The sequence below is a fragment of the Lathamus discolor genome, chromosome 2 (genome assembly GCF_037157495.1).
Source record: "Lathamus discolor isolate bLatDis1 chromosome 2, bLatDis1.hap1, whole genome shotgun sequence".
NCBI classification, from domain to species: domain Eukaryota; kingdom Metazoa; phylum Chordata; class Aves; order Psittaciformes; family Psittacidae; genus Lathamus; species Lathamus discolor.
The window spans coordinates 18,481,077-18,508,682 of record NC_088885.1 but is presented as its reverse complement, the minus strand read 5'-3'; the positions used below and the strand labels follow the sequence as shown (position 1 = coordinate 18,508,682).

Sequence of the window (27,606 nt, the reverse complement as noted above, 5' to 3'; positions counted from 1 at the left end):
ACTTTGTGCAGTGGTTTGTAATTTTAAGTATCTGAAGGGTAATTATATTTACTGAAACAATTCTGATTGTTATGAGAAAACGATTTGTAGTATCACAGGACAGTGACCTCTCACAGATATCAACTAAGACAGTAGAAGAAAGTCCTATAATGGATAACATTTTAAGTTGAAACAATATATATTATTTCTATTTTAGTGTAAGAATATCCTGTTGGATAGTACTGTAGCTAAAAGGCCCGTTAACACCTAAAATCCCCCAGATTAGTTTTGTTTCAGTGTCATATGATGTTAGCAGTCAGAGATGGTAACTTAGATCCCTTTGTCATCCCTCTGTTGTTTTCAAGAAACTTCTGTATATAGCGGAGAGTTTGAAGAGAACCCTGCAATTCTGTATTTGGTTTCTTCTTTTTTACAATTATTTTTGATGATGTAATATTCTGCCAGACTGGAAATTAGCAGGTTATGTCCATTTTAGTGAAGACAGATTCATTGGGCATCTTTCAAATACTGCAGCATCTGTTGTGTCCTTTTGCATGTTTCAAAAACTATCGTTAAATACCATATTTACTTAGCCACATGGTGTAAGAATACTATGAGTAGGCATACTCCCCTCACTTTAATCCTTCTCGCAATGATAACTAATAGTTAAGAAAATTTTGTAGAACAAATTGCAGCACAGGCTGTATGAGCTTGAGAGGGACTCAGCTTGACAGACTACACTCCTGTTCAGTGTTTCGTTTTTACTATGAATCGTAAACAGTGGATTAAAAATAATGCAGCTATGATTATCTGATCATTGTTATCATAATTAAAGATACATAGATTTTGGTGTCAGAACAAACTGAAGTTTTCTGAACGCTTAATAATATATAGAAGTTTGAGTCTGAATTTCACTTCAGGATTCATTCATGTGTTCTTGCACTACTAATCTGATGTGATCTTGGATTATTTCTATATATTCACACTTAGGCAAGACTGGTGTAGTTATTGTGTATCATTTTCAACATGTTTGGTGTTGTTCTTCAGTTCTTTGAGTGAGACTAGAAATGTAGGCTTATCTGTCACAACTGGTAGCAAAATTCTACATCATTGCAACAGAAAATTTCTTTGCACTTGTAACTTCAGAAAGAGTGTGCCTAACAGGAAAACAAAATGACAATCCAGGAGTCATCTTATTTCCATAAATATACAATTCTGAGGCTCTTTAGAATGCTTTTCTAGGCATGGAAATGTTTCTGTTGGTAGGAGCCATTTGATTATGGGGTTATGAAGATGCCTTCTTGAAAGATAAAAATTTAAATTTTAATAGCTAAAATGTATATTTACTGTTTCTCTGTAGGCTGAGTATGTCGCTCATCCTCAGATGTTATTTGATGTAGAGGAATTTGAAGGTCTTTGAAGCTGTTGCTGTCAAGTGTGTGTTGTGTCACTGTCTATATCTGATTAAACACATTGTGAAAGTCTCAACACTTACGTAAATCTAACTCGGGAAACAGGACTTGTTTCGGAGTAGGAATTAATTGTCATATTGACTAATTTGAGCAACAAAAATGTCCATTGCTTTTAACGGCATCTAAACCAGATGTTTGCAAACAAAAGAAATGAAGAATAAAGGATGTTCTTCAAAGAAAGTAGTAACAAAAAGCTGTTAGAGGGGGCAATTGCTTTCTTTCAGAAAAGAGCAACCCTCTAGTTCTTCTCAAACTGTGGTGTACAATTGAAGTTAATAGAGTGTTGTAATTGAATAGGCAAATCCATGATCACAGAGCTTTTCATAGCAGAGGTGTTTAGCACAGGTTTATTGTCTTGCTGCATTGCAAATTACTATACTTAAAAAACAGATATCAACTAGAATAGCCAGAGTTTCAAAACAAAATATCAAGTCAAAATTTTCTCCAACTGTGAATTTACTAGAAAAAATTCCGCCACCCTGAGAAAATTAATTGTATTAGTTTTATTATGCACTGCTGAACAAGTATAGTTTACATGGAGTTTGAACAGGGTGCAATTTTGGTAATTTCTTTTCTCTATTGACTTTTTGTTGCATTGAAAATGCATGTCATTGAAAATTAATTGCTTGCTCCTGGCAAACACAAAACAATTTTTCAGTGGCATAAAGCATAGGTAATATATTTTTTCTTGTTCTGTAATGCCATATAAATGTTTAAGAATAATGAACTAGAAATGAGGAAGTTATTTCACCTGGAGAATCGTTCTTGCTCACTGAAGCAAAGTGTCTCAGTACAATGTTGACTATAAAACATTGAAGAAGTGCCAAAGAAGATTCTCTGGGAAAACCTGTGTTTTGTTGCTGAGGTCCCTCTGCGCTTTGAGGTGCTGACCTCATTCTATACTTTGTTCTGTATGTTCTGCCTCTACTGGAGTTTCTGACCATGGTAAGAGCCAGGAGACAATTAAATACTGGGGACATAGTGTTGCATAGGTACCATAAAATCATATTGACATCACCACATTCTCTTTGTTTTCTCATATCAATGTGGATCTACTGCAGTTCCACCTGTCTTAAAGAACTCAAACAGGCCTAGGGTGTCTTCATCATGTAATTCCTGGGCAATGAAAGATGTAGCTGTTGTGATGTAGCTAATACTTTACTGCTGTATTAGCACTCCTGTCTTTAGCTCTCAGGCAAAACAGAGATTAAGTATTTGCTCATCTGCTTTTTAATGAGCAAAGCTAACTTCTGAACTTCTGATCACTGTGGCTCAGATCATTCTGAAGTTGTTGCAAATCAGAGATGTTACTTTTAAGGTACGATATTTTGTAGTAATTTGACTTGTCTTGTAAAATGGGGTTGTCTTTAATTACTTCCATAGTTTCTCTTCTGTGTATCCTGTTCCTGTTTTTTTCATCTGCTCAGACAAGGGAAGAAGAAGCTAGGCTGACATCCCAAGAAAAGAGTTATTTTGGATACACAGTCGTATATGAATGCTGAGCGTGTTTCTCATGACCTTTCTTTTCCACATTAGTCTGAGTTACGTGCTCTAGAAGAACTGTAACAGCAGAAGGTTGTACAGCAGTGTTCATATCTTGGTGGTGTTGGTGAAAGGTTAGGAAATAGAAGATAGTTTCTCTACTATTTCTTCCTAGTTCTGACTTTTTAAAATTTAGGAAGCACGTCTTTGCATCCTTGGTTGCCTGCTTAACAATGTCTGTTAACAATGTCAGTGTCTATTAACAATGTTCCCTGTCAGAAGGAAACTCTTTTATGTTAACTCTTTTTCCAGTTTGACCCATTGCAGACTTCATGTTCCTTCTGCTGTGGATATCATACATCCCTTGTATGATACCCTTGGGGATGTATGATAAGCACGGGAAACATAGTTTAAAAATGCTGCAGCTTAACTGGAACCCAAACGCAGGCATCTTCCTTCTGTGATTTTGACTAGACAAGGACCTCTCCCTCCTGCTGTGTCCTCACTTGACTCAGAAATTAGTCTAATTTCTTGCAACAAACTTAAGGCCATACAGATAAATAATTGGTTTTGCATTTTCAGAAGCGGAACGGTTCAGCTTGAAATGTGACTGTTATCTTGAAACACCTGTGTCACACTTATCTTTAGATGGAATCTGCCATATGAGATTGTTTGTCAGATCTGCTCATTACTATTCCCACTGTTCATAGTCTTGATGAAGTTCAGTGAGTATACAGATGCTGTCACCAGCACTAGCTCAAAAGCTGCCAGTAACTTGTCACTCCCATAAGTGATCCTCGGAACAACTGTAGTCCAGTGTACCCTAGAAATAATCTTGACTCCTGCAGTAGTGACTTTGCCTGTAAGTTTGTTAACCTTTGTTTTCTAGTAATAGCATTGGTAGGCCAAGGAAGTGATGGTACCTCTTAGACTTAAGCAAGTGGGCCCCCCAGGAGGAATATGCCAAAAAAACCCACTTTCCAGGGACACTGCTACCTATGTATTTGTTCTAGAGTTGGCATCTGAAACAGTGACCAGCAGTTCTCCCTGGTGCAAAGGCAAGTTGCAAAGGGAATTGGACTGTTTTGAAAGGCAGGCTATACAGTACTAACACTTGTATGAAGAGCCCACATCCTATATTGCTGAAAGGATCTACTATATTTGAGCCCTCGTGCCAGTTCTATGATTCTATGATTCTATGAATATATAGTATGAACTGGTATTTGCTGGAATTTTTCTGTATGTCTCTTAAAAAAAAAGAAAATGTTCTCAGGAATAGAATTAGCACAAAGAATTAGTATGTTTCAGTTGTTTGTTTATGGACTGAAAATTAATACACATTACTACCAACAAGTTGAAACTGTAGCTGAACTTGCTTAGTGCGCTTCTGAAAGCCGAGACATTCTTGAACGGGTTCAATCCTCCTGCCCTTCATCTGCCCTCACTCCTTTGAAAGGAGCGGCAGGCAGGAGACAGGCTGAGTGGATGGGTAAGAAACTGCTACACACCCCAGACAACCATAGGTCAGTCTCACTGCAGGTTTCTCCATACTGATGTTTTCATCAAACTACTGAGATACTTCCTTTCCTGCTTTCTTGGTTTTTCCCTCCATTCATCTGTAGCTGGTTTGATATTATCAAGGTAACTACCATCTTAGTTTATGCACATCATTTTCTGGAGGGTAATGTTATGTCTGTAATTAGTGAAGAATTTTTATATTAGTACTGCTGTCAGGTTAATTCTCCTGCTTCTTTTAAGTTGCTAGGTAGAAGCAGGGTTGGAATATTTAGGAGGACCCTGTTTCTTCTATAAGATAAAAACTGAATCTCTATATGAATTCTCAGGAGCTTTTTAAATCTTTTCTGTTGATGTTCACAGTCAAGGGAGTGATTTAGCCCAGACCTGGCGTTTTGTTTACTTCCGACAAATTTGCTCACATCAGAATGAACATTTTTGTTTTACATGATCAAAACAAAGGACTTCATATAGCCATAATATTGTGTGAAAGCAGTATTAAATGATTTTGAGCTCTCAGTTTCTGAGTGTTAAAACTCTCTTCAGCATCTAACTATGAAATGGCAAAAAGATGTGGAAGATAAAAAATGTGTCATAAGACAAATTTGTCCATAATAATATGTACTTTATATAATTGTGTTTGTAATAGTCTGACAAGCAAATGAAAAGAAAAAAGTAAAATATTCTAGATAAAATGAATGTGAAAATTGCTAATCTTGTATTTTTTTTACTTCTATTTCTAATCACTAAGAAAAATACTGTGTTTTCATACAGCTATTCCAGTATTTCTCACATTCTTGTCTCCTTTTGTTCATAATTTTTTATTCTTCAACTCTTAATCTTGGCCCTGAGATTTCTTTTTTAGAAGGAACAAAGAGATGCAGCTTAACATGTTCTGAAGAGCACTAGACTCCTGACTGTTGATACAGTCTTACAAGGATCTCTTCTGTGAAGTCTCTGATTGCTCTGTTGATGCCAGGGTTCCTTAGGTGGTTATTGTAATCCTAAATATTATTTTAGATATGTTTTAGCTGGCCTATTCAGGAATTTCCTGCAGGGTATACAGTCAGAGCAGGTGGCTGTAAAAGATAGAAGAGGGAGAAAATCGAGTCTTTAATATTGCTCAGAGGATCATTCTTCAAATGAATAAGCAGTTCAAATTTACTTCTGTGGCTAGAAAATGACCCCTCCAGAGTACTGTTTATTACCTGGGATTACTTATCTACATGTGATCTCAACCTCCTCTAAAATCATTATCATGCTTAAAACAACCCCAAAAAAACCCACCTGAAAACTTTCACTCTCCAGGGTATTTGGAAAGAACAATACAACATTTATTTCTTTAGCACATTGTAATGAAAACCATTGCAGAGCACTTAGCTGACTGCTTTGTTTTCTACATGTTTTCATCACAAACAGAGCCCCTTATTTTATTTGTAAGTATTTGGATCTTAGAAGTAGATATCGTCATGAAGCAGAAGTTGAGACTAACATCAATGGTTCAGCTGTTTGTGACCTGCTGTGATAATATTTATTAAAGTATATTTTGTTAACATTTTGTAAGTGGATATATAAGAAGAGATGGCAAAAAATAGCATATACTGTATTTTAAACAGCCTGGTGTGAAGGGAAACATCTGTTCCTGGGTAAGCTTCTTTCAACTTGTGTTCTTTTGACTAAGCCCTGTAAGAGTGGTGTTGATATATATCTTCCATGAACATTGCAAAACTGTTTTCAGGACTCTCCCAGGAGCCTGGTTGTGCTTTTCTAATCCTTTGCCCCCAGCAGCTTTCAGAGTCATCCCCTTGACCAGGATAAAAATAGATATTATAAAGCGTGTAGATGTTTTTAATGATCCCACTTCTGTCTGGTGGGAAAAATATCTCTTTAAAAATAACAATAAATAGTATAATATTTTATACAGTACTAAAATAAAACATGGGCAAATTGTTCAAATTGTAATTTTGACTACGAGTAGCAGATGGCTTGATGAAACAATGTGATTTTAAAGAAACACACTTGGGTTGATATCAAAAATAAAAGAAAGTGTTCCCTGCAAATTAAATGCAAAGTCTGTAAGTTTGAGACTGAAATAATTTTTAAACTATTCCTGTTTTCCTGAGCCTTTTGGGGGTTTTTTTGTTTACATTGCTTAGGACAGAGATGGACTAAACCAGTGTCCCAGTTTTGAATCACATTAGTGCTGGTTGGTCACAAATAAATAACTGTTTTTTTGTGTTCTACAAAGAATACTGAATTGTGTTCATCCAGCTAAACCAGTTATTAGATACAACACTCAACCATCCACCTCTATAATGCTTTATTTTCTTCTTGCTTATGTTCATGCATTAGTATAGGAGTTTCTGTCACAAGATTCATGCGCAAGACATGGTCTGTATGTTGAAAATGCTTGTTCTCTAGAGCAAGTGCTTGGGACAGAGTTTCTACACCTGTATTTAGGTTGAGTGAGCATATCTGGCTGTTCTGTAGCAGTCTATCCCAGGTCAAAACCACTTTTTAGGGAATAAATCTTAAATGATGTGGGTAAATTCAGGATTTCTTTTCACAGTTTAGGCAATGGTGGGAGGATGCACATACATTACATAGCTTTTGGGCAGATACCACAGTCACTGAACCTTTGTAGCCTGTGTCCAACAATGTCTACCCTTTGCCAGCTCTGTGAAGGAACAGATGCCACAATAAATTAGTAATTGGAGAAGAATCATTGCACTCAGGACCACAGAGGATGAGACATTGTGGTTTCAAGAGCTGTAATCTAGTGAGATATGCTGAAAGGAACAAATGTACTTGCACCATGCTGCACTACATGTTTAGTATAATGGTATTGTTCTCAGGAATAAATGTACAGCTAACACAAGCTGAAGAGGAATTTCAAGTTGTTACTCTGATCCCTGCCTTGGCTCCAGTAGCAGGAGACATATAGCTTGCTGTAACTCTATAGCTGTTGGCTGTCTTAACAGCCTATCTTCTGTTTTATTCAGCATAGCAGTAAGTTGCAGTAGCTACTTGGTTTACTACTGTTCTGTTTGTAGCTTTCAGTTCCCTTTTGCAGAAGCTACTACCATTGAGCATACTGTACAACTGCAAAGCTTGCTCTTTTCGTTTTCAGTGCCTTGTTATGCTCTACCACAAATGCAACAGGAGCTTAAAATGTCAAGTCAATGTTTCTGTTGAATGGGCTGTGTACTGTAGAGACAGAAAGGTAGCATACATCTGTTCCTTCAAGAAACTAGTTTTTAGCTTCTGGGTTTGGTTTTGAACTCTGTTATCTTCTCTTGAGTCTGTCAACTTCAATCTAAGAGTCTTATCTAAAGTTCCTAAACAATAATATTGAGGTCAAGGTTTCATTGGAAGTACCAACATAAACATCGTCACCAACACTGCTTAAAGGGTGACACTGGGGTTTGGGATTATGGTAACATTTCTTAAGGCATCCCTCCAGTCTTTCATCCCTGATGGCCTATTTTGATGTAATTGATAGTGAAAATATTTGATAATTTGAGAGCCTGAATGGAGACTGGGGTTTGACTTTCTAAAAGCTACATTTATATCTACTTACATGAACATGAACTATATATCTCAAATTCAAATCGCCAAGTATAAACTGGAAAAGTTTAAAAATGCATGGGAAGTACAGGCTTAAATGATAGAGTATCCTAGTCAGAAAGGTTGCATGGTCTGGAAATCTGCAAGTAGTGAAACAGAGTCAGAGTAACAACAGAGAAATGTTTTGCAGTTGCTGTTTTGCTGTTTGATTAGTAGAATTATCTTTTTTGTAACATAGTATTAGAGATGCAAAAATGCCAAAGTTGTAGAAGTTTTGAGCTGTTCAGAAAGAACTAAACCTCTCCTTCAGAACATTAGCTAAGCTTAGTTGGTTTTAAAATAAGCAGTAACTCTTGATGACTGTTCTTTTCTTCTCATGTGAGACCTACAGAAAATAGCAGAGGCAAACTAAAAGCCTGTCTTAATTTTAAACATCTGTTTTCATAAGTGAACAAACTAGAAGGGAGATGTGCAGCTATTTATGATGAAACTTGTACTACTAAATACTAATGACTGCAGTCCTGAACATCATTTTCCAGTTCCAGCTCCTGGCGTGCAAGTACATAGCGTTCTCCTCAAACCACAAGATCGTGTTCTTTGCATGCAGATCCCTGGTGCTATGTCATAGGAGATTTGCTTGAATCCTAAAAATAAGGTAGAAAAATGCAGTGATCTTGTTTCTGGTGCACATTATGAGATCTAATGCCTCTAACATTGTTCTTGTAAAAACAACAACCAAATAACACACAGACAGACAAGCATTTTTTTTATTGGCTATGACAGTTCATGCTTGGTTTAAATAGCTCTCAGCAAATTAAACAGCTATTGTTTCAAAGGCCATATGTTTGGCCATCAGTAAGACTAAGTAGCAGTCTTTCTTCCCTTAGTTCACTGCAGAGCTAAATGCATCTGACCACTCAGAAAATCAGTTCATTGCTCCTAGAGAATGTTGTCTTTTCTCAAAGTACATTTTGGCTATGTGTGAGCTTTGTAAATTGTTTCTGTTATTTGGTTTTATTTTAATAGCAGTCCTTTCTGGGTTGCTAAAACATTCTTTCAGTATCTTGTTATATCATGAACCATACAGCAAACCTATTAATGAAAGGTTCAGTCTGGTGCCTAGGTTTTGAAGGGCTTTTTTTCCAGGTGATCAGAAAGTGTAAGCCTTGAGAGCATTTAGGACTACTGTAAACTGGAGTGCCCTGATGACATAAACTGGTAAAACTGGTTTTCTTCTAGATGCATCCCAAAAAATGTCCAGTTCCTGGAGTACAGGAGTTAAAAGAAATTCCTTATACATGTTTTATTAAATCATTTGTTTGAAAATCCCTATCCGAGGGAGACATCCTCATTATTAAATTGCTCTGTGTTATTTCCCGTGTTTATTGATGTGGGTGGAATACTATCCCAAGCTTGTGGGAAGTGTTTTGATTTGCTGTGTGCCATCCCATGGGAGAAATGTACAGTATCACCCTGTAAGCAATTGCCAAAGCTGACAAAAGTATATCATTCTGTTCAGCATGGGATCTACATCCTTGAGCTTCTGTATTTATAAGTAAGAACATCATGCTCACAATGAATAGGAAAATATTATGGAGCTGATGATACAGCAAGAAATGTAGAGTCACAAAGAATATGTGAACCATACAATGAAGTTGCGAAGTGTCTTTAAATAGACTTGACATGAAAACCTGTATGTGTCTGTTCAAAATAAGCTTCAGCCTGGAATCTCTGCACTTCTTTCGTGGCTGGGAGGCCTATAGTTTAAAAGCAGGTAGTTTCCAGAAAAGAGGATTTCATCATTTAGCCATACTGTTGCCAGGTGTGGTATTACAGATCTTTAAATTAGGCTCTCAGCCGTTTTCTAATTAGGTAGGGAGCCTTCTCTTGAACCAGAAGTATTTGAAAAGATGGAACATAAATTTGCTACATCAACATAATATTTAGTGACACTGCTTTGTGCTGCTAAAGGTTCTTTTATTTTTTGCAAATGCAGCAAAAAAATATGGGTCACTCAGTTCTGAAATAAACACTAACACTTCACAAATGGTAAGAATGAGAAAACAAGTGCCCCAGCTAAAATTCAGTTAAGGTAGTCACACTGGGGTTGGCCCTGGTGGTTGTTCCTATTCCTGCTAGAGTAAGTGGGAGATCTGAAATGCATTCCACAGATAGCAAATGCTAAATCTGTCTTTTTTCCCCCCTCAGGGAAAATGCCAGGTTTCTAATCAAGCAAATTACAGGGATGACATTAAATTCTTTAAGAGCCTCAGCCCTCTGTACACTTGAAATTTCGCCCCTTTTTTAAGCAGCTTCTATTTTTAAACTGGCATAAATCTAATTTGTTGCAAGATGGTTATAAACAAATTTGGATGTACCCATTTGGGGATTTAATGAGTTAAATGAGTTATGTTCTACTTCTGTTGTTGAACAATAACATCTTTTGTGATGGAGACCTGTTCTTGTATTTGTGGTTAACATCATCCAGCCAGCACTTAATCAGACAGTAAAAATGTTTCTGTTCCTATCTGGGGAAAGAAGCAAAGAAATTTTGTTGTTGTTGTTGTGGTGGGGTTTTTTTTTGGGTTTTTTTTTTTTTTTGTTGTTGTTGTTGTTGGTATTTCCCTTTAAAAAATTTCCCAGGATGTAAAGAGCAAGTCTCTAGCATGTTTAAAATACAAAAACTGTCAACAAAATAATTTAAATTAGTGTGGATCACCTAACGTAAGGGCAGTTTTAATCCAGCTTTTTTTCTGGTGTGGTGAGTGGTGAAGGTGCAGTTGGTCCGCTTTTTGTGCTTTTTCCTCTCATTTAGTCATACAAGGTAGTATGACAAAGACCTTGGTTAGTCTTCTAAACTGGCACATAAAGACAACTGATGGTGCTTACCTGCACTGTGACAGTAGCATCATGTTCTTCCCATTCAATTCAGCTTTGCCCCTGCTTTGTGCCATGTGTTGCCCTCTTTCTTAGATCTGCTAAGATGTTTTCCCAAAAGGGTGGAATAAACATATCTGTGTGAACCAGTGCAGGATGCCTCAAAAGGTCCAAAACCCGTCGGTGGCTGGTAGAAACAGCCTTTCTGACATGTGTAGCTCTGGGGTATGACCTGTCCAGGTACTGAGGTTTGGGCTTGTTTAAGTCTGGGTTTTGTTTTAGGGCTTGGTTCTGGTTTTCTGTTTTTTTGTGGTGTGTTTTTTTGTTTGTTTGTTGTTTTGTTGGGGTTTTTTGTTTGTTGTTGATTTTTTTTTAATATTCAAATATTCAGTATTTCACATCCAGGAAACAGGAAATATGAACGTCTGGATGTAAAGGCATCTACAATTTGGTACTATTTAACTCTCAACAGGATGCTGGAGAATCAAATTGATTTTTTAGTTTGGAAATGTTCGGGCTTTGTACTTTATTTATGATGAGAGTTAGCCTCTCCATGGTCATGTGGAAAGTTGGAAGGAAAGACTGTTCATGTCTGCTGATACATCACTTTGCTGTTCTGCAGCTTACATTGCCCTGTTGATGTAACATTTCCTGCTAAATTGGCTTTATTGAAAATAATGAGATGCTTGGTTCCTCTTCATGTAATTGGGAAAATTTGAAATATAGGTTTTTCTGTATTCTGTATAATATTGATTTCCTTAAGGGCAAGGCCTTGAAGACACAGTCTCTTTTCCCAGTCTTTCTGCTAAACTGTTAGGCTAACGCAGTTTAAGCTATCACTTGGTCCTTTGATCCTCCTATTTCTATTCTGATAACAGGAGCCTCAGAAGAAAAACCTCAGCATCAGGTATTGCTTAGAACAAACATTTTTTTTTTTTTTTGAGTGAGCCAAGATAGTAAAACATTGCTACAATAGCTGTGAAAGTTGTTCTCGTCCAAATCACAGCGTGGGAGAGTCTGGTGTAGATTGACAAGCAGTCTTTATTGACCAGGAGCAATAAAATTGCTACATATGTACTATCCTCAAACTCTTAACAGTTGTATACTGGTTACATTTCTATAATTAGCTGCCCTGCAACCTACTAAACAAATGTAGTCATATGTCTATAGATCAGGGATAAGAGATGGACTGAATTTGTAACTCTGTCCTTGACTGTATAAAAGGTATTTGTATAGTTACAACAGGGAGTCAGGACCATTAAGCATATTATGAATGCGTCTATCATTATCATTCACTTCAGCCTTTCTGAGCAAGCTAGTTACATGCTAACTTCCTGTGTAGACAGGTATTTGATCAGGATACTGCTAGTAGTGTTTCTGTTTGGAGGTTATTGCCCTCTTTAGCAATGAGCTTTAGGTAGGTCAACATCCCATGTTCGCGAGGCTAAACACCTGGGAAGCCCATTGCCTTGTTTCCTGGAGAGCTCTGTTTAAGTTCCTGTGATCACAAAATCAAGAGTTAATTTAACATGGAAAATATAATAGTGGTGAAAGAGGAAGTTCTTGTTGATCAGGTGTCATCTGTAGGTTTGTGTGTTCAGAACAGTAACACGTTGCCAGGAAGCAGATGATTCATTATAAAAAAAATTAATTCTGGGTAGAGAAGATGGAGAAATGACCTTCCTCCTAAGTTGAAAAGAAAAAGCCTGGACTGTTTCTGAACTGTTTCACTTAAGTTTCTACTAAACTGAGCTTCAGAGAATAATCAACACACTTTAACTCTCTGGAATTGCATGGTATCTGGAGAAAGTGGAATTATTTCTCCATTTTCAAGGCATTTCCTTAAGTGTGTTTGCATTTGTTATGCATTCCTTACATGGAAACATGGAAACCTTTCCTTTTTGGTGGGGGATTCTGATAAATGAATCAGCAGACATACGTTTTCACAGAAATCTGGCTCTCACTGCAGCTTCTTCTAGGTTTGAGGAGTGTAAGGCCAGTGACTCAAATGGATGGTGCATCTGTAGTGCTGAGTCTGCCTAGAAGAGATTTCTTCTTGCTTCACCTCAAACTTTCCTTTGTTAATTCTAACTTTATCTAATTGTCATTACCACTAGCCCAGTATTTTTTTTTCTTAGAATCTTTTGTGATTGGACTCCTTCATTTTCCTCTTTTACCTAAAGTGTAAAGGATTAATAATAGCACCCCTTAGTTTACAGTTTTCTGCTTAGTTCTGCTAGTTCATCTCACAATACCTTCTTCTGTTCCGAGTTCTGTATCTTCCCAAAAGTGATATATTAAAATAGCTTTGCTTTCAGGAAGTTGTTATGTGAATGTTTACCATTTGCATCTCAATCTGAAATAGGGCAAACAACAACTATTGTTATAATTGTGCATTTGACAGCAAGAATTAGTAACTTTTTCCTTGCATGGATGTCATAATCATACACCTAATACAGCAGAAGATGAAATATTAAGTCCCAGACTTCTTGTGCTTGATATTAAAACTTTTGCGAGTAATACCACTTCGGATAGTTTAGCATAAATAAACTTTTAAAACACACTTTATCCCTTCTGAAGAAATATGTAGGTATTTTCTCTCTCTCTTTTTTTTTTTTCTTTCTTTTCTTTTCTCCACTTTCATATTATTTTGAATTGTTTAGGGAACTTCTCATCCTGCTTCTATAAAATGTAACTTTTTATGTAAATGTAACATGACAGTTTCTCATGGTAGTGGACAAAAGTAGCCAAGTGACATGCTAGCTGCCTTGAAGGGTGTTATTTTCTGTGTTTTGATTTAGCTTAGACAGTTTGACAGTTAAAAATATAATCTTCTTCAACTTGTAGATTCAAGATGCTGCAAGTCAAGGCTTGAAATTTGTTGGAATTATACCTCAGTGCCATTCCCAAAAGAACTGTCTTGTCAGCGCCTCCCTGACACCCACCAGTAACAACTCTGTGCAATCAAGAGATAACAAAAATGTTCCAAATTACCCTGAGGATCACGCTTCACCTGATGGTGAGAAAATAGATCGCATTAATGGATGCAGTACGCCAGCACTGAGTGAGGAAAGTGCTGACCAATGTGCCCCATCCGGGGAGGACTGGAGGGGTGAAGGACAGGCTGCTGAAGATGTGAATCTCAGGTCTGCAAAGGGAAATGAAGAACAGTTTCAACATGCAAACCCAAGTGTAAGAGAAGCAGCAGACAAGCCAAATGGACTTGCAGAGAATGAAACACCAGCACGATGCTTAAAACCACTTACTGGCGGTAAGTATTGCAGTGATCTCTCATACATAAAAGCCATGTTAAAATTGCCTCCATTATGTTCCCAGCTCCTCTTGGGGGGTGGGGATGATGGGACGACCTTACCACTGTAGTGCGAAGAAAAGGTGCACCAGATGAGCCTCTTAACCTGATTTCAACATGGTTACATGGTTCACAATGACTGAGCATAAGTCGCATGGCAAATAAAGAGGTGACATAAGCAAGTGCCACTTTGTTACGGCCTGTTTGTATGCCTGAGTGTAAAGACTTATTTTTATCTGCTGTTCAGCTGAATTGGTTTATTTCTGTATTTGTTGAGATACCCTGAGAGCTCTTGATCTTTGTATCCTTTTTGTCTGTTTGCATAAAAAGCCCTGCTAATCTGCCTGATAAGGTTTTGCAGCAAGAGGAAGGAATAAGTCACGAAGCCTTATCGCAGCTAGCCCCTTTGTAGCAGGTGAACAGATAGCTGAAATTAAACCACATCAGGAACAGCAGGAATGTATGTGATCTGTACTCTGAAGTATCCTAGTATCCTGTAGACAGGCTGGGGTCAGTTGCTACAGTAAGAATTGTAACTGATGGAAAACAGCAGTTATTTTTGTTAATGGCTCATGTTTGCTAATTCATAACAAAGGTCCTCTTTGTAATGGTGCTCCTAATAATTTGTCTTGCAATTCTCATTTCTTGGTAGGATTATTCTTCATATACTGGTTTTCTTTCTTTCATTTCTTTGACATATTTCTCTTCAGGTGTGCCTTCCCCTTTTAAATGTCATTCTATGCCATCAAAGCCCAAAAGTCTCAGCTGAGGTCTCAAAATACCCTCTTTAAGGTGTTTGTTGCGTAGAGGTTACTTGATTAACAGGAATTGTAGTTCAAAATAGGATGTAGACAAGAGTAATATAGAAAATGGGAAATCATAAGTAAATAATTTCTGCTCCATTTCCAGTTTAAACCTCAAAATAATTTTCTTTCCTATATTTGCTTAGAACCTAGAAAACTCTGTACATTCATTTCTCTTACCAGTTTGCTGTTTTCCTTACAAGCTACAAATCTATGTAAGAGGAACGTAGATGGAATTTCTTCAGCGGGTACTGTCCTTGACTTTAATTTATCCGTATTCTTTATGTCTTACATAGATTCAGTCAAACAATCCAACCCCTTTGGGGATTTTTTTTATATAGGACCAAGAATGACTTTGTGTTGTACCCTCTTTGGACTATTGTCTTGGTTTCCGTTGCATTATGGTCTGATTGTCTTTTTTCATCAGATTTGGATCACACACTAGTAACCTTTCACCATATTTTCCTTAATTTTTGTTGGGTAAAAAGGCAAATTAATCATATGTTCTGGTTTACACTAAAATCTTAGACATTATAAAGCCTCACTTAGTGTTATAGTTCTAAATTATTTATCTCCAAGTCTAATCAGACCAGTTACTTCTGTCTTTATGTACGCTGTCTTTGAGAGAGTTAACCTACCAAGTTAATAATCTTCTTGATGCTCTTCTCCATACTGAACACAAAAAATCTTTTGTTGCAAGTAACCATGTTCTTAATATTTATACATAATGTGAAGCTGATCATCTCCAGTATTCCCAACTTTTATCTGTCTGTAACACTCTGGGATTTTATTACAGCTGCTGATTTGCCATATAAGAAAGGTTATTTTAGAAATGCATTTAGTTTCCTTATTTCTCTTTGTTTCTCTGAGTCTGTTTTGGCTTCATTTATTTCTTGTTCTTTTTTTAATTGGTGAATTATGCAGTGTACTTTCCAAGTCTGAGAAGGCAGTTTTGTGTGACAGCTCACCTACAGTAGGATCTCTTGCGTGTACAACACTGCTGATTTCCTTATTACTCTTGTATGAATTTTTGTTATTACAGCACTCCCTTTTCCTCCCATGGAAAATGTATTTCAGTCTTTGGCACCAGTTCTCCATCCTTCCTTGGGAACATGAAGATAGAAAGCATTGGGTGTTGTTTTGTATGGGGTTTGGGGTTCTTTGTTTTGGTTTTTTTTTTCAGTTAGCCTACTTATTCCATAGGAAGTTACCACTCTTTGAACTCCTTCTTCCATACATAAAACTTCAGGAAAAAAAAGGATGTTTCTTCCTATTTGTGGAATCTTATTCTTTATTTTAACTTTTATACTATACAACTGTTAATTTTATGCTGCTTTTTTTTTTTTTTATATTTTTTAGTGCTCATACACTTTCCCTTTTATTAAAGGGCTGTTCAAAGCAGTCTGGAGAATGATTTGCCTGCGAACAAAGCACAGATATTTCAATAGTGTGTCCAGAAGTGCTGTGTTACCTAGAACCAAACTGAAGTTGTCTTCGTCCATGCTTGAGCAGTCACGCTCACTGGGGAAAACTGTTGTCAGTCATTACTTGAACAGTGGTTAGGACTGGTATAGTATAAAGCTAGTAATGACAAACCATGTCAGCCACTGATAGGCTCCCACATGTCTTAAATGCATGTTGTCAACAGCCCAGTGTAAAATACAAATTATCATTTCCCTATGGATTTTCAGTTCCGTGTTTTGCTATTGTTTGTATAATGTCTTACTACACACCAGAAAGATCTCCATTTCCAATATAATTCTATTTTGAGTGTCAGAATCAAAATTATCATAGAAGTTTTCTGTGTATGCTCTTCTGAGTTAGGGTTGGCCTCTTTTTCATGTTTGGTTATATTATGAGCTTCCTGCTCTCTGCTTCAAGTGCTGCCAGCCTGACTCTGAGCATCTCCCTTCTAATATCGTTTTCAATTTACACAGTACTTGCTCAGGGACATCTGTTAGAGAGCAGTCTTAACATTTCTCTTGACATCTCTTTCTTTAATACTTGAGGTTAGAATATAATACCTTGGAAACAAGAGCAGCTTCTTGAATGAAAGAATTTAATATTCTGTCTTTACTTTTATATTAATTTATTTGGGGAGAATTCTTGGTATTTGGAAATCAGTAGGAATGTTACCTTTCATTTCCATGTCGTTTAATAAGTAAAATCTAATGTAAAAAAAAAAAAAAAAAAGGTAATTTTATTGATAGTTGTACACTTCTGAGAATTTGAAGGTTGTACCTGCACTTCAACTTGCTTCCAATTTATGGCTGTGAAAGCTGAGCTTTGCTGTCAGCAATGACTTTTTTGTGATGGTAAGTCTACATCAACTGTTTCTACGATATCCTGGAGAAGATGTGGAGCAGACTCTAGAAAATGTTCTTATTTGTAAGACCCTTCACAATTTCATTTTCAAAATTCATTTGCAGGTGTGTTTCTCACCTTGGCTTAGACACAGAGAAAAATCAACAAATCAGCTAGCATGGTCTCTATGCTACATTAAAGATTCATTGTGTTTTCTTTAGATAAGACTGCTGCTTGCTTGTTCTATGCCATTCTATTATCAAAACCAAGTTACTTAATGCTTTAGCTTAATGGCCATGAGCTACAGAATGCATTTCCTTCTAAATCTGCAGTAAGATTTCATATTTGAACTGTCCTCAGTGTCACAGCTTTTTAAAAATTCAGTAGAAAAATAAGGTACTCTGTGCATTGATTTTTAGTGATTTGTTGACTGCTACAGTACTTAAAGCAGTTTATGGAGCATGTCTTCCTATCTCGGCTTACACTGGTAACTCCAGTAGGGGTGTTGTGCATTAGTCTTTAAATGTCCTGAACAGTGAATCCATTATTAGTAACAATTATTGTAACAGCAGTCAGAATATCATATTGGGTTTTGGGACCCTAGCATGTTAGACACTGCAGAAATATATTAAGGAGTTAACCACATCCCAGAGTATTTTTTGCAGTTACACAGTGTAATCAGGCAAGGGCAAACGGTGGGTTATACATTGTTTTAGCTCAAATATTATGACATAAGTTGTTGCATTACTCCATTTTTTGTTTTTGGTAGAAACAGAGATCTTCGCTCTTTTCAACAAGCCTAAAACCCCACAAAGATGCAGCCAATATTATACAGTGACTATCCCTATGAGGATCTCCAGGAATGGGCAGACTGTCAACAGCTTAGAAGCAAATTGGCTGGAGCACATGACAGATCACTTCAGGAAAGGAGGCTCATTGGTAAATGCCATCTTCAGCCTTGGAACGGTAAATGGTATGGAAATTACAGAAAGCATTACGCTGTGATTATTTTCCTTTCTCCTCTAATAGAGGTCATTATCTTTGAAGAGAAGGCATTTGGGAGGTGCTTTAGCATAGGCTTGGGGCAGATTTGTTTTAGATCAGCCCATTTCAGCAAAATGGAATGAAAGCACAGGAAATATTTTGGCGTTTGAATAAGGAAAACAGATCGTGTACTGTATTTTATAAACATACTAGAGATGATCCTGTAATTGCTGAAATACACAGAGTTAATAAACAGTACCAAGTAAAATGAATTAAATTAATAAGACTGTAAAGCAGATGACATACGTGGAAGAGTGGCTTTCCTCTTAGCTGTCCAGCCACACACTGATTACAGGTCAGTGTAAGGACCCTTAAATTTCATCTGGTCAACATGTAGTTAGTTACTTCCAGTTCCTGTAGAGACCAACCCTTTCCACTTTAATGGCACAATGTTTTGCAAAACTGTCTTCTGTGTTTGTTTCATCCTAGCTAGTGTGTTCTTATGAGTGATGGATGAATGCTGGTCGTAATTTAAGAAGAGAAAAATTCAAAACCAGATTTTGCATGTTGTGAAAATGTGTCACTGAGTCCAGCTTAATACCGTAGCCAATCTGTACTACACTCATGGCCACCATGGCTTTGAAGACAAGCCTGCTGTACAAAGAAAGACTTTGGTGCAGAGTAGGGATCTGAGAGACGTGACCAAAGGGACCTTGAGAATAAACCAATACAAGTACTTGAGCATAAGTGTTGGTTACAACCAGATTAATTTTACTGGAAAATTACATGACTAATGTATTTCATGGTTAAAGTGCTTATGGCTGAATCTTTCACTTAAGTTTGGTTTGTTTTGCGTTCTTCAAAAGGAATGTGGTTACCCATAGACTGGGCACTGCTACTAAGATTAGTGGGTTTGTGCCTTGAATTGTAGGGGCACTGCTTCCAGAGCATCTTCTTCTCATTTTGCTGCTGTTCAGAATTCCAGGACCCATGATGAAACACAGTAATATGACTCAGTTCTGGAAAAAGTCAATCAGGAAATTAACAGGCAATCCTAATTTTTCATTTTGCAAGCAAGTAGCAAGAAAGGAAGGTCTAAAGTTCAGCTGATGGAATGCTTTCACACAGCTTCCTGGAAAGCCTTGTAATCGCTAGTTAACTTGCTTAAAAACAAATGGTCATTTACTTTATGTGTATAAATTGCAACTCATAGAGGCAAACCTAATTAGCTCTATCAGGCTCAATGTTTTCTTTAATAAAAACTGCTTTATCAGTGCACTCTAAAATGCTTTAAACACAGCATTTTTCTGTTATTTAAACTTTTAAAGTTCATTTACATAACAGAGGCCTGGGGGAGGTTCATGTACTTGGATGCCAGATTGAGGAGCGCTGGATAACTGCCTGCAGACACAGATAAAGTAGGCTTGAATGATGACAGTAAAGTCTCAGTGCAAACAGGACAACAAATTACGTAAAAGTGGACAGATTCAGGATTAAACTAGAGTAAAGATTGAAGATGAACTATTAATAAACATTTTTATTAGCATTTTACAGTTTCAGGAAGAACAGGTTTAGAAGCTAAAAAGCTCAGAGCTAAGGTTTCTAAAAGTGTATTAATTGGAACACTTATGTTAAACCTCCATGAACATGCCCATGCTATTAGAACATTTGCTAAGAACGTCTGCAAGTTGCTTTCAGTTGCAGTTAAATGTTTATTATTTAAATCCTAAAATCTTCCTGTGCTGCGGAGAAACTAACAGCTTTTTCACTCATATGCCAACCACTATGAAACAGCCCAGGGTAGAGAGGAGGGAAGAAAGAGGGAAGAAAGAGGGGGCTGACCGCTTCTTAGCTACTTACTTGTTTCTTTTATAAAAGCCTAACCATCTCTTCATAGCATGTCTCCTTACTCACTGATTAACCCTCTTCCAAATTAAGGTAATATTAGCATACTTTCTTTAATTGGTTGTATCACATTTCTTTGTTCTGGGGGCTGGTTTTCTCTCTGGCTTAAAGTATGAATTCATTATTCAGCTTATTAGACTTAAAAGCAGGGATATTATCTTCTTTTCCTCCTTGTCCTTGGAATGCCCAATGACGTGAAAATTTCCAGATTGTCAGTAGTCATAAATCTGTTTCTTCCTTCTGCCAACAGTTTAATAATTAGTCTTCAAAATAGTTTTGAACAAACAATTGTTTCTTTTTGCTTATTGTACCAGATAATTATAGACAGAAATATACCACAGTTGCAAATTACACTATGTAAACCACACAGAGTCACACCATATATTAAATGTATTCAGATTTTGCTAGTAAGTTAGAAACAGCAGCTTGCTTGGTCCTTGGATGTTCTTATGTTGTCAAATAACAGTAATTTAGATTTGAAGTTTAGTTACTGGCTGGTGGTTTTCATCCAGCTCACGTCATTGCTAATTCTGCCTGTAGTCCCAGGCATGAACTGATCCTCCCTAATGATCTAAAGTGATCATAGGACTTTACCTTTCCCTCTTCTAGTAAGAGGTAGAGGCTGTAGTAATAAGCTACAGATTAATACCATTGAGAATGGAATGGATGTAACAGGAAAGGTCATCTTCTTTCCTATAACAGCAGGTCTCCAATCAGCAATATGAGAAGATGAGAGTGGTAATGGAGGAAGAGTCAAAACTAAGGTTATATTTTGATGCCTTAGCAGTATGATCACAAGCCTGCTCATCTTTACAAGTTTAAAACTGCAGGTCTTTAAATGCCTGGCATTCTTGTAGTTGCTTTCCCATTCTGTCCGAGAATTTCCTGCCTTTCAAACTTAGAAAAAGCCAGACAACCAACTGTAGACAACATTGACAGTACTTAAGGACATGGCAAATGAAACAAAATGCAAGTTGCTTGGAAAAGGAAAAGTAGTCGGTTTTTTAGAGGGCCAGATTGATTGTGCATTTGGCCAATTATAGTCACCTTAGCCACTGGGGCTGGGATTTTTATCATCCATATGGAATTATTTTCTCTGTGTGTACTGAAGGTGAAAAGATTCAGGAGGAGAGAGGAATACAAATATGAAGCAAATGCCAGCATTCAGGTCATGTGCAACATAAAGCCACAAATAGCTAGTTTTCCTCATTGAGAGCAACAGCAGCCTAAAGGTTACATTCCTGGGTAAGGGGGATTTGTAGTTCAAAGACAACAAGGGGAAAATTGTTGCCCACTAGGTAAGCTGTCATGGTAAAGTAAGAAGTCTTTTTCCATATACCTCTTTTAAATGAGAAGCAAGAACTTCAAAATAGCTTTTAGTCAACTGAGCTACGTCAAATATTTATACAACCCAGTGGAAATAGCTTTTTGTGCACAGTAGGATACCTTAATGAAAAATGCAGTGGTAATGGAATGTTTTCAGAGGGAGGACAGTGATTGTAACCTTTACATTCAGAGCCTTTTCTTTAGGAGATAGTGGAGTTATGTCAATTCAAGAGTAGAGATTGGGCAATGATACCACAAACAGCAAAGTCAGAACAGTTTGGCTTGTTGGCAGTCTTTACTGCCCGATTGCAAATGAACTAATGTTTGGAATTAGGAAGACCTGTTTAATGTAGGTTAAGTTCCAGGAGCTGAATCTTGTTAAACAAGAGATTACTAAAAGCAAATACAACTGCATCAAAACCAGGAAACAGTGGAAACTGGAGCAACTCACTATCAAAAGCTTCAGGTGGCTGGTATTTGTAGATAAGTAGATTCAGCTGAATAAATGTAGTAAGCCTTCTTGTAACATATTTCTGGACATATGAAGTTGGAGAAAGTGATTCGGAGCAGTCAGCATGGCTAGAAAGAATAAAATGACTGGATTTGTAAATGAAGAGAAAGCAGTAGATGTCATTCTGGGTGTATTTATCAAGGAAGTTTGACAGTGGCTTCCACAATATTTTTGTATCCAAGTTAGGACTCTGCAGCTTAGATGGGACGACAACTAGAAAGGGTAAAAAACTGGTTGCATGGCTAGGCTCAGAGGATCATGGTTAATAGGTCATACTTTACCTGGAGTGACAAGTGGAGTACCACAGAGATCTGTCCCAGGACCTGTTGTGTTTCTTTGTCAGTGATGCGGTGGAGTCAGCGGGGCTTACTTTTGTCAAATTTGCAGATGATCCCATACTCAGGGGTGCAGCTGATGTGGTTCAGAACTGGGCTGCTGTCTAGTGGGACCTGGGCAGGCTGGAAGAATGTGCTAGCAGGAGCTTTTTGAAATTCCATGAGGACAAATACTACAGAATCACAGGATTTCCCCTGTGGAAGGGAGATCTAGAAATCATCTAGTCCAGTCCCCTGCCAAGGCAGGGCCACCTACAGCAGGTTACACAGGAATGTGTTCAGGTCTCTGTGAAGGGAGAGGCCTTTGCACTAATCCAGGCTGGGGAGTGCCTGGATGGGTAGCAGCTCTGTTGAAAAGGTCCTGAGGGGGATATTAATAGGCAGCAAGATGAAAGTGAACCAGCAGGATGCCCTGGCAGGAGAGAAGGCAGTAGCATACCAGGCTGTAATGACAAGAATATAGCCAATAGATAAAGGACAGTGATTATCATCTTCTACTTGATGCTCATTAGATTGTATTTAGATCACATGTGTCCAGTTTTTGTCCCTCCCCCAAAGGGAGCAAGAAGGATGTCGACAAACTGGAGCTGGTTTAGCATAGGGCCAACAAAATAGTCAGTGGCCAACAAAATAGTCAGTGGCTGGAGCTCTGTGAGGAAAGACTGAGGAGCTGGTTGGTTTAGGCTGGAGAAGAGAGAGCTTTGAGGGATGTAATAGTGCCTTGCAGTGCCTGTCGAGGAGACTGTAAAAAAGATGGATCCAGGTTCTTGATTCGGGTGTATGGTAGGAGGATGAGAAAAATGTATATAAATTGAAACAGGAGAGGTCCTGGTTGTTTAATTAAAAAAACCTTTCTCATCATGAAAATAATCACATTGTGGAAGAGGCTGTCCAGGAACTTGTTCAGTCTTCATCCTTGGAGATTTTCAAGATGCAGCTACACAAAGCAATCTGGTCTGCATTGTGCTAAACCTTCTTTGAGCAGTTCATCTGAATGATTCTGTGATTCTAAGAAACTGGGTCCTGAATGAAATAATGGTTATTTCTCTCCATGAAGTGTAAAGAGAACCTTAAATAACTAACTCAGCTGTAGACCTCTGTATCGTAAATATCTAATGTTAGGTTATGTAAATCTCAGTGGGTCAGCTGTAGAATGTGACTGTAGACTTAACATGCTCTTAGACCTAGAGCATCTGGTGTGATAAAGATACTGCAGGTGGACTCGGTGCATGTGTCCATGTCCATGCCCTTCCACACCTCTGTGTAAGAGTTTCCCTAATTCTAATTTATTTATTTAATAAATTAATAAATATTAATAATTTAATAACTTCCAATTTTAATTTATTCCTGCTAATCCTGATGCCATAGCATGGGTTATGTGTGCCTTTTCTCCAAAATATGACCCTGTTAGCTCTCTTTCTGCTACTTTCTTCTTTCCCCTAATTATTCTCAGCTTCCCAAATGCTTCACATGTAAAGGAATTAATGATCCAATTATTCTTTCTTTTACTTCCTCCTTTTCTCTGGAAGGGTAGTAGATGACCAGTGAAAGGGAAGATGTACAGCCAGGGTGTGAGAATTGGCAGACATGCATTCATGGCATCAAAGTTTAAACACTGTGGCATACAGGTAGAGAGAAGGTTAGTTATGGTTAAAGAAGGAAAATTCTAATGAGCATCATCAACCAGTTTCTCTTACAGAGTTTTTCACCAGCATCCCTCTGTTGATCAGACACCAGTATGCTACAGCTGCCTCTCCCTCATCATTTTTCCCCTTCCAGATTTCTCATTTTCTATAGGTTTCTTTCCTGGCCAAAAAATTGATGGATCTTAGGACTGACTGGATGTAGCATTCAGCAGTAATCAGTGTACATCCAACAAGGAAGCAAAGTCATGTAAGCATAGGATCGTTTAGGTTGAAAAGACCTTTAAGATCATTGAGTCCATCTGTAAACCTAACACTGCCAAGTTTATCTGCTGCCCGTAGGGTCTCACAAGCTCAGCTATTAGTTTCCAAAACATTACATGTGTGCCGTAATGCTCACATATGTGGAAGCTGTGAACTGGATGAGTGGAAAGCACAGCAGAGTGAAACATAAAGGATGATATACGAGTGAGCGTAAACACATGCACGCTGATTGTGTTTTGATCGCTTAGTAATTAGCTGGCGAGTGTGTGGGGCGAGCTCAAGCTGCAGTGATGCCTACAGCACAACACTAGATTTCGTTAAGAGAATTCAGGATACTGGAGCAGTGTACCAGTGCTGTATAAAGCTGCCCTGGCAAGATCCGCATGTCTGTGTCTAATACGGACCTACAGGATTCTGCTTTCAGCCTTGGGTGCTGTCCTTTCACCCATGCTTTGGAAAATTAAAGTGTTATTTATACATTATGCATCCTAATATAGATTTGGGTATGGGTTTAGGTGTTGGAACATGATATATTGGACAGAAGCTGAGGTGGGTCTTGCTTTGAAATGTAGGGTCTAACAAAGTGCCATTCCTGGATTAAATATAATTAAATCTCGTACTCATTTGTATATGGCAGGTTTGTTCTCCCCATGTTTTGTAACCTGTAACCCTGTAATATTGATCTGGCCTATTATTTCAGAACAAAAATGTCTATTCTCCTCGCTTGGATGAGAAATCTGTCTAGATGACAGGAGTTACTGCTTTGTAGTCCAGCTCATCCTCTTCGGAGCAATGCAGCAATGTGTTATACTGGCTTGCTCTAGTGGTGAGGAGTTGTCTTCTCTCTTTATTCTAAATGGAGTTACAGGAGACCTGCCTGGGGAGAGAGTGTGAAAATGGATGGTGTATTTTTGTACTTCTTTGAATCTCCCAACAGAATCCCAAGGAGAATCCCTAGTAAGTGATTTACAGTTACTTTCCTGCGCAACTAAGTAAAAATAAAAAATACACTTTATTAGCTTAGATACAAGTATTTGCATCTGCTCGCTTACAACTTAATGACTTGATTGAAACTGTGTCAAGAGAGGGTAGTGGAATGTGCAGATAGAAACAAGGGGGTGTGCAGATGCTTGACACTTGCACCAACAATCTTACGACAGTGTGTTTGTAGACATAAGCCTCCAACTGTAGGAGCTTGGTTTGTTGTGCATTTTACCCACCAAAAAAAAAAAAAAATTGTTTCCAGATAGTAAATTAAATTTAGATCATATAATGACATTGGAGGATGTTGACTGAGATTGTATCTGCAAGAGGTAAGAAGCTTCTTAATTCTTTTCACTGCCTCCTTTGTGAAAATTGGTTGTGAGTTTGATACATTTTTTCCCTTGGAGGCAGCAGTGCCTTCTTCCTGGCATTTTTTGACCTTGTAACATCCACCAGCAGAAGCAGGAGAAGCTGATGGAACAGCTAAGCAGACTTACTCAGAAGACTCTCCTGTCAGTTCAGAGATCTGTTGGTTTGGCATGTGTGGTTGCATTTCAAAAGCATGTAACATACCAGTGCAAGGGATATAGTTTTCCTAAAAATGTAAAGAAGGGCAAAAAGCTTAATTTTTTTATAAGGCAAAACATAACACTTGGGGAGAGTATGAGCAAGGTCTTTATAATCAGTCATACACAGTAATTGTATTATTTAAACTAGAAAGACTGAAAAACATGCTTTGTGTCAATGTAAGAGGAGTTTTCTCTGTTCATAAAGAGTACAGTATGGCTTATTTACAGTTTTCCTAAATGTAATTCTATTGCTTCCTCTTTCTATTTAGTTTATTTTAGCAAAGAAAGGTAAGGTTTGGACTTTTATCAGTTATCCTGTTTCTGTTGTGTCATTGACCTACAAAACTTCAGTTCTTCCATATGGGAGAGATTGCTGATTATAGAATATATGGCTAAATTGAAGAAAAAAATGTTGCTTATGTAACTTTAATAGTATGTGTTGTCTGGAAAAAGGCTGAACATGCTGAGAATGCAAATGAGAATAGAGAGGCACTAAACCAGATGGTCAAAATGCCTTCATAAATTTATTAAATAGTTATGAATGTGCCTTTTCTTTAACACTGTTCAGATATGCCGGATCATCCTTAGTCCATGTAGATCAGTGTAACTGCAATGGCTGATCTGTATATGGAGTTCTGAGTTGTGTGAATGAATGGGTGTCATAATACATGTTTTTTAGCCCTCAAAGTGTGTGTACAACTTCAAGTAGGTGAGCAGTACTCCTGAATGAGGACTGAACTAATTGTGCCTGCTCAAAATGGGAGAGCTATGTGTTTTAAGGACAAACTTTGCAGTAGCAGAGTGGACAGTGAGGTTTGCTGTTAGAGAGTAGGATTGCTCTTAAAAACTGCTAGAGTTTTTAGTAGCTAGTAGTCTCATTTAATAGAGCTGGACTATAAGAGGAAGGTCTATGCACTTTTTTATTAACATCCTTGGAAGATTTTATTATTAATAAATTCAAATGCCTCACTACACATGGAGTGCCTTCCATAAAGCTTACAGATAATCCTATGTTTTCACAGATGCTTTACATGGGACAATGGATGGAATATTTCTCTTTGAAGATGTTTCTGTGGAAGACAATAAAAACATACAGGGCTATGATGCAATTGTTGTAGAACAGTGGACTGTCCTGAAGGTATGTGTGCAGATTTTGTTCTTTGATTTTTTTGTAAATCAGAACACTCCAAGACCGTGAGGCAAACTCTGACATACTGATCTGTGCTTCAACAGTACTAGACAGGCAACTGAGGTAAAGGGATGCAACATAACAATAGCACCAGTTAAGCACACTCTGGGTTTGTACGCTGCACTTTTGATTTTGATAATCCCTGTGCTTTATTGCAGTGGGGGAGGAAATGCAAGTGATGGTGAGCAGTGATCTGTCCCAAAAGTACATATATGTGCTAGATTAACTGTAAAGAGGATCTCCATTGGTTGTCAGGGCAACATGATCACACAAGTCACTGTAGCACTGCAGTTCTAAAGAAAGAGGCCCTTTAGGTAAGCTTAGCTGCAGTAGAATTGCACAGATAACTGCATTTGCCTCTATCTGACCTCCTTCATATGCTGAAAGAAGCGTATATTCTGGAAAGGTCCCTATAAACAATGTGTATAGTAAATTGGCCTTTTACTTATCCAAGTACACACCGAGAGATCAGTAGAAATGCTGTTAGATCAGTCAGTACTGGTCTTCCACAGCAAATTTAATACAAGGTATTTGAAAAGCTGGGCTTAAAATTCTTTGTGACTTGAAGCAAAAACATCATGGAGGAA

General features: G+C 37.7%; 1 protein-coding gene across 3 annotated transcripts in view; it reads left to right on the top strand.

The window, feature by feature from the left end:
- RFTN1 (raftlin, lipid raft linker 1) overlaps positions 1-27,606 on the top strand; it is a 99,655-nt gene that overhangs the window by 52,654 nt on the left and 19,395 nt on the right. For all 3 annotated transcript variants that reach the window (XM_065666015.1, XM_065666014.1, XM_065666016.1), the window contains exons 5-7: positions 13,740-14,163; positions 18,079-18,282; positions 26,853-26,968. In XM_065666015.1, coding sequence (XP_065522087.1) covers positions 13,740-14,163; positions 18,079-18,282; positions 26,853-26,968 — 744 coding nt within the window. The remainder of the gene's footprint in view (positions 1-13,739; positions 14,164-18,078; positions 18,283-26,852; positions 26,969-27,606) is intronic.